This window comes from Poecilia latipinna, unplaced genomic scaffold (assembly GCF_001443285.1).
Source record: "Poecilia latipinna isolate Pla-1442-1.1 unplaced genomic scaffold, P_latipinna-1.0 Scaffold5255, whole genome shotgun sequence".
Lineage (NCBI taxonomy): Eukaryota > Metazoa > Chordata > Actinopteri > Cyprinodontiformes > Poeciliidae > Poecilia > Poecilia latipinna.
Window position 1 is genome coordinate 1 of NW_015117871.1, and position 7,947 is coordinate 7,947.

General features: G+C 36.1%; 2 protein-coding genes across 2 annotated transcripts in view; both read left to right on the forward strand.

Annotated features, from left to right (window-relative positions):
• The first annotated feature begins 3,724 nt into the window (after window positions 1-3,724).
• LOC106943396 (GTPase IMAP family member 4-like) lies at window positions 3,725-7,940 on the forward strand. The gene is made up of 2 exons (XM_015026712.1): window positions 3,725-3,808; window positions 6,664-7,940. Exons 1-2 carry the CDS (start codon window positions 3,778-3,780, stop codon window positions 7,683-7,685), a joined length of 1,053 nt encoding a protein of 350 aa, XP_014882198.1. The 5' UTR covers window positions 3,725-3,777; the 3' UTR covers window positions 7,686-7,940.
• The window catches only part of LOC106943397 (GTPase IMAP family member 4-like), a 3,823-nt gene continuing 3,565 nt past the window's right edge, over window positions 7,690-7,947 (forward strand). Inside the window, exon 1 of the mRNA XM_015026713.1 lies at window positions 7,690-7,712. Within this exon, the coding sequence (XP_014882199.1) occupies window positions 7,690-7,712 (23 nt within the window). The remainder of the gene's footprint in view (window positions 7,713-7,947) is intronic.

A 7,947-nucleotide genomic window follows, 5' to 3' on the forward strand; every position in this document is an offset into this window, starting at 1 on the left:
CAAAACCTGCCAAGTCAACGTCAGAAAAATTTTTGATTTAGGATAGTTTGAAGAAAGGTGTCATATCTGAGTTTTATTAATCAGTGATGTTGCTAATTTCTGAAGAATCTCATGATAGACTTAAGGCTTTGAAGGAAGATTTATTGCTGGAGTTACCTGAGGAAAATTGGCAAGCAGCATGTACATTGACCAACACTAACTCTATAAACACCAGTAAATAAGTCAATCCTATGTCATGACAAACTTCGGCTTATTTACTGGGGAAACAGAACTGATAACAGACGTTTTCTGAGAAGTTGTCTTTGTCATGATTTGTAAGGTGAGGTAGACATGATGGACCCAGGTAGAAGAAAAGATTTAATGACAAAATACACACAATAATCCAGGCAGGACAGATGAGCAAAGGCTAGATTCTCACACTGGTAGCAACTGGTAGGAACACACAACTGACGGCAGACAAGACAGGACCCGACAAGCAACAAGAGACAGGTAGGATTAAATACACAGGGGAGTAAGCAAGGAAACAAGACACAACTGGGATCATTCAAGGGGTAGACAGGACAACACGGAGACCCAACTGACACAGAAACCAAGATAAACACACAGAAAACTCGAATCTCACAGTCTTTATTTTCTTGAACTCGTGTGAACCATTGTTCAGGGTCACAGGTGCAAAGCCAGAGAAGTGAAAAGACTGTCTTCTTTGTTATAAGCTGATGTAAAGTCCCATGCTTACATTACTGATGGATTATAAGAAGTGATGTTTTTGTTTCTTTACTCTCTGATCAGCCGAGTCAATGGCCATTCTTTTCTTTGACCCTTGAATAAAATAATGACAGAATGCATTCTGTTGTCCTTGATTCATTCTTGATTGTAACAGTGTTTCATTTCAAAATAACATTCATTAATAAGTCTCCTTATCACCTATACATGACATCCGTTCACGTTGAAAAACAAGGAAACCCCAGAATAAGACAGAAGAAAGTTGAAAGTGAAAAGTTTCATGCTTACATGGTTTTATTGATGGATATTTTCTACATCAGAACAGACTTCATATCCTGACTCACCATTGTTGCAGGTCATGTTTGGGCTGAACTTGTCGCTGTCCATGGTCAGAGAGATCAGTGTTGACACTCCAGATGCAGTGAAGTAATGAATACCCTTTGGGTCCTGCACAGGCATTTTTATACAGTCTTATCATCAGAATGAAACTGAAGCTTTTATTGGCTCTTTTTTCCACGTTTTGACCTTTATTCTTTAATTGATACACATAACCTTTAGATGTAAATATGCAATACAAAAAAAAAAGCCTGGTCCGGTGTACAAAAAAATCAATGGGGTGTGGGTTTCTTACAGAATAAATATACGATAATACTATTGTTTGACTTTGATGCCTATAAAGTTTCCCTAGATTTACATCCAGGCTGGTTTTCCCCTTCCTCATGTGGAGGGGAAATTATGTGAAACTTATTCCTCACTTTTGTCCCTCCACCTGAGACAAACTTCCTCATTGCTGTTGTGCTCAGTTTTATTGTGTGGACATTTTTTACGTTAGACACAAAACTTCTGCATTCATAAAGGTGGTAATGATTAATTATTCAAATGTGTTTTATGATGGGAATAGACGATATGAATGATTATTATCTTCTACACTTTGAACTCAGAGGTTCATAAATTAGATTTCTCTCACTAACTGAAACACGTTAGAAAAGCAATGTACCATGACAAGAAAAGCATACAAATATATTTTTAGTAGAAAATTGTGTGGACATGTAAATACCAACAATAAAAATGTGATTTTATCCAAGGAATCCGACTTTCTGCCTCTTCTTGCCCAGACTTTCCTGCTGCAGCAGCTTCATGAGAGGAGGGTGGAGAGCTTTTCCTACTCGTTGTTCTGCCCGCAGAGAGAAATGAAACAATGTAGGGTGTGACTGTTGTAAACTTTATCTTAAATTTCCCCATTCTATAATTCTGACAATAAAAAGGATAAAATATATTTGACATATTCTGCAATTTTTTTTTTTTGCTCAACCCATTTTTATACAGTGTTAGAAATACAGTAAGAGGATGCAAATAAGTAATTCAAATCCTTTCTTATATAAGAACACTTTGTATTCTATTTGCTCAAGAAATTCATAATGGCGTTGATAATGAAGTTGACTAGATAAAGAAAAAGAATGGGATGTGCTTTGACTCATAAAACATCAGAATGTAGGTTCCCTGACTATGAACTGCTTCAGACAGAAAAAAACACCTTGGGATGGTTTGTAGGTCTGTTGACTCTGTATACTGGCATCTACTCTAAAAACTATGACTTGCTACGATTCAGAAACTCATTTCGCATCTATGGTAGTGGTGAGTGTTTTTAAGATCTAACTCAGAACATGATACTTTCTGAACAAGTTTTCTGCATCATCTTTTTCAGTTATTTTTATTTTTTATTTTTTTAATCTCTTTTAATCTTTTTCTTTTTTTCAAATTTTCTTTCTCTTTCTTCAATGTCACATGCTGTTCTTATTTTTTTTCTTTAATTCTGTAAAGCACCTTGAAATGCCTTGCTGCTGAAATGTGCTATACAAATAAAATTTGATTTGACTGATTGATCAAAAAACAGAAAAATTAAGGTCTTCTATTTTTATTCTTTTATACATTTTCATTGCTTCTGTAATGCTTTATTTGCAAAATAAAAGGTCAAATTTGTGATTTGTGGTTGAATTTTTATAAATCTGCTAAGTTCTGTACAGTGAGCCCAATCATGCACTTACTGTTTTGAAAATGTCAGGAATAATTTGAGAAATTCACCAAACTGACTGAGAACATCTGTAATAACCCGCTCACTGCAGATCAGGGAAACTCAAACCTTAAGTTATCTAATTAAAGGAATATACTGCTACTCTCACTAAACATGGAGATAAAATGATTCATGAAATAAACACAAGAACAACATCTGGTCAACTGGCATCAACCCAGTTTGGAAACTTTCTAAGATTAAGTTTAGTATGGTAATGCTGAGTGTTTCTGATATCTAGATTAGAATATAACAGGAAATATTAAAAAAATAAATAAACATAAAAATTCCTCATCCAAAAATAGAAAATTATGATCTTCTATGTTTATGCTTTTGTACATTTTCATTGCTTCTGTAGGGAAGAAACTTACAACATAATTTAATCTGAGAAAGAGCAGACCACAAATAATCTGAAGTCATATTCCAAGTGTTTTCTTTTCATAAAATAAAAGGTCAAATGTGTGATTTGTGGTTTCATTCTTATAAACCTGCAAAGGTCTGTATACTGAGTCAAATCAAGAATAGGTTTAAAGTTGTGTGAAGTAACAGAAATGAAACATATTAGCCTCATGAAGAGAAACAAAGCTGGGACATAAAACCAGGAGAAAATCATACAGACCATATATGGTTTGTTTAGTTTCACTTTTGTTTACTCTTTATTGCACTGTTTGTCCCACAGTGCTGCCATTTATTGAAAGTACAGATAGCTGGGGGGAAAACCAGGTTACGTTGGTGCAGTATTTGGTTACATATTTGACAATGAATTGACCTTTAAGCTTTAAGCACCCACACAACTTTGAAGAAAACTTTCTGAAAATTCAAACCAGCTTCTTAGAAATACATTTGTTCAATTTTAGGTCAACCATAAAAGACGTTAGAGCCAATCAAAGGTTCAGTTTCAGGTTGTTTGAAAGGCTATTTAAAAAGACCCTTGTCTTCATTATTTCACTGCAGCTGGAGTGTCTCACTGCTCTCTCTGACTGATCATGGACAGCCCAAGCAAGTCCTACAACAATGGTAAGTCTGGATAATTGCATGCTAGAAAATATTCCCCAATAAAAATAATTATAGAGTAATATAACTTAGAATATTATTGAACAACTCCCATCAATTTTAGAAACTTTAACTCACTGCATATTAAATACACACACAAATGTTTGAAAGCATTTATTTCTGTTAATTATGATGATTTTCCATATACAGCTAAGATTTAAAATTAGAATATTACACAAGACCAATAAAAAACTATTTTTAATACAGAAATGTGGGCTTAATGAAAATGCTTGCTTTAAGACTGTTATTTTCAAAAGTTACTTTCAATCTAACATGCCTGATATTATTACATATTATCATGTTAAATATGACTAGATATATGGAATGTTTGACTTTCTGGTTCTGTTCTGTAATTCTGGGGTTAACCCATCTTTCAATATAATTACAATTAATTTCTGGGATATATTTATATTTAAATAGTCACTGTTGGTATTTTGACACAATCTCTTTAAAAAAAAAACTAAAACCAAATGCATTAAATGATTGCTAGATTGTAGTCCCTCCTTTCATCACCATCGCATCAGACACATCAGACATAATGCAGCCGATAGAAAATGTAATTTAGCTTAAACTGAATAATTGCTATAAGAGTGCAGTGTGTCGACTATAATTGGTGCCTATTTAGCTGGATGTTGTGAAAATTAGGGGAGATAGCATACGCTCAATAATTTCTGCTCTCCCAAATAAACAGAAGCTGAAGTTCTGAAAACATGATAATGATTCTAATTCAGATTCAAACATTCTGTGTCCCTGTAAGGTACCAGACATAAATGACGACAAAAAATGTTCAAAAAGTAGAAAAAGTGTCCATTTAATAGTTCAAAGAATAGTTAACAAATCATAAAGACTCAATGTAAGAGCAAATTAAATGATAAGTAACAAATTTGGACCCAAATTAACTGAGGTCAATTGAACTCTAACAAAACACAAATAAAACTGGCCTGCAAACAGAGAACAATAGGCTGCTTAAATAGGGGTTGTTAAGAAATACAATATTATTTAATCTTCTTGCTCGTTCTGTATTTTGATCGACCAAATTCAAATCCACGTGTGCAATAGTGAAACCATTTACAACAATGCAAAGACAAAGACAAGCCAAACAAGACATTGCAGCTCAAATGCAATCACAACGTTTATTAAACAATCACACAACGGATCATATAAAAGACAAACCGATCAACAAACATAGGGTGCGTTCACACTGCAGCCTGAAGAGTCTCAATTCCGATTTTTTTGGCAATTCCGATTTTTTTGCCGGGGCCGTTCTTACTGCCAGTAAATGCGACCTGTATGCGTTCTGCAGTGTAAACGGGCAAACGACCTGAAAGTGTCCCGCATGTGCAGTAGAGGGCGCAATAGCGTCAGCGTTCTAAATGTTCTGCCAACTGCCATAAAAAGAAGAAGTGCTCAGTGTTTGCGGAAGTAAACATGGAGGCTAACGGTGGAGCTTAGCTTACATATTTGAAGTTGTTGTCCAACCGGAGCAGCATATTAACAACTTAATCCTCATCTAGCCCGTCATGGTTGTTGTTTTTCTTCCCACTTGCGAGTAACAGGACGCAGAATAGTGAGATTTGTCGAGTATCAGTGACGTTCAGTTCAGATGAATGAGACCAGAACATTAGGTCGCATTTGAATCGGATACGATATGGGTCACATTCGAAAAAGAATCCGACCTGTGCTGTTCACACTGCCATGAAAAGATCAGATACAGGTCGCATTATGTCAAAAAATCAGAAATGGGTCACTTCAGGCTGCAGTGTGAACGCAGCCTGAAGTTAAAATGTACATCAGTGATGATTAATAACCTTGTTATAAAAATACCAAAGAAAATCATTTGACAAACAGAACTTATTTTATCTCTAAAGAAATAAAATAAATGATAAATGAACAAAAAAAACAGACATCACATAAAAGGCCGCCCGCCAGTGAGCACCTGGAGAAAAACACATAGTCTTCTGCCATCCTAGCTCAGGCGGCTAGCTTTTCTTCCTCTGGGCGTTCTCATATGTAATTCAGGGGGTGCCTCTAGTGGCTTGGAAGATGATTTACAACAGAACCTGTTCTGTGTCTAGAGACAGGACATTTTAAGTTCTTTAGAGAAGACATTTATTACCCTCTTTCTGGGAGAGTGTGGGCCACAGAGGGGCTGAGGGCAACAATTTGACCCTGTAGATATGAATTTGTACACTAACCAGAAATCTACAGACCAAGTTATTTTATTCAACTGATGGCGCTATGTTCAAAAGCTATATTCTGCTAATCAGAATATATTGATTGAAGGATGGATCTAAATTTAATTTAAGCCCTTAGACCATAAACTAATAATTTCAACAGGGTGGAGTACCCTAAATCTACCACATGAGGGAGGCACAACATAAAAGAACAAACAAATACAAAATTAACTAAAGCATCCCATGAAACAAATAAAGCAAAACTAATTTTAACTTTGCACAAATAATAAGTGAATATCTAAGTGCCAAAATTAACTAATTAATTGTTGAACTTGAAATAACAACAAGGTCTCCCCCCTTCAGTCTTTTAGAAAAACAAATGGTATGCTCCAGGTTTCTTCTGCCAGGTTGTCTGTAGTTGCAGCACCTCACACAAAACAACAAATGTGAGTAAACCATTCAGACAAATATTAACTAAAGTGTGCACCCATTAGAAAATATATGTCTAAATATAATAACTAACTTAAGCATACTGTAAGCTGTAACTAATATAAAGAAAAATAAATAAATACTGACATAGTGTGGTGGTGGAAGGAGCATCCACCACAATGATTTTATTTCAGATTCAAACCTTGTTCTTCACAGGAACAAACATTATAAACAACGATGAACTGAGGATCGTGATGGTGGGGAAGACTGGGACTGGAAAGAGCGCTACTGGAAACACCATTCTGGGTCGACCGTGCTTTCAGTCTGAATGCAGACCCACTTCTCTGACCATTGACTGCTCCAGATGCTGCAGTAATGTGGATGGACAGCAGGTTACTGTCATTGATACTCCAGGTCTGTTTGACACCAGATTTGGAGAAGATAAAACAACCAAAGATCTGAGTCAATGCATCTGTTACGCTGCTCCTGGACCCCACATCTTCCTGGTGGTCGTTCCAATCGGCAGATTCACAGAAGAAGAATTACAATCAGTGCAAATGATTCAAAAAATCTTTGGAGAGGCAGCAGACAAATACAGCATGGTTCTGTTTACCCGTGGAGACGAACTTGAAGGCACCATTGAAGATTATTTGTCTGACAGCCCAGAGCTGCAGGATCTGGTGTCCAGGTGTAACAACCAGTATCATGTCTTCAACAATAGGCTGAAAGATAAGAAACCTCAGGTCACTGAGCTGCTGAGGAAGATCAGAACCATTGTTGACAGGAATGGAGGAAGTCACTACACCAATGAGATGTTCCAAGAGGCTGAGAGGGCGATCGAAGAGGAGAAACAACGAATCCTGAAGGAGAAAGAAGAGAAAATACGTAAAGAGCGAGAAGAACTGGAGAGAAAAATAAAAGAAAAGTATGAGAAAGAGATGGAGAGAATGTATAAGCAAATCCAGGCTGACAGAGAGAGAGAGAGAAAGGAGAGAGAGAAGCAGTTTGAAGCCCTGAAGGAAAAGCAGGAGAAAGAAATTCAACAAGCAAAATCCAGGCTGCAGTCTGAGCATGAATCTAAGGCCAGAGAAGAAGCTGAGCAAAATAATCCTCTCTATCATTTGGCTAAAGCTGGAGAACACCTGGTTAATGCTGGAAAACAGGTTGTTAACATTGGAAAAGATGTTTTTAATGCTGGATGTAGCCTTGTTAAATCTTTTACCAGCTTGTTTTCATAAGTAAATGGTGAAAGTTGGAAATTTACTGTTCATTCAAACATGACGATGACTGCAGGAATCTGAAAACAACACATTTCAACTGCAAGTTTTTTTTTAATGAAAACTTCAATACAAAACATGGAGAACAGAAAACAACAAACTAGATTCTGTTTCTTTCATTGTTAATAAATAAAGCAGATCTCCAGTCAGAGTAAAACTCCTTCATAACATCTTGACATTAAAACTCAGCCAGAACCTGGATGCTCTTTGCACCGTGTTGGAC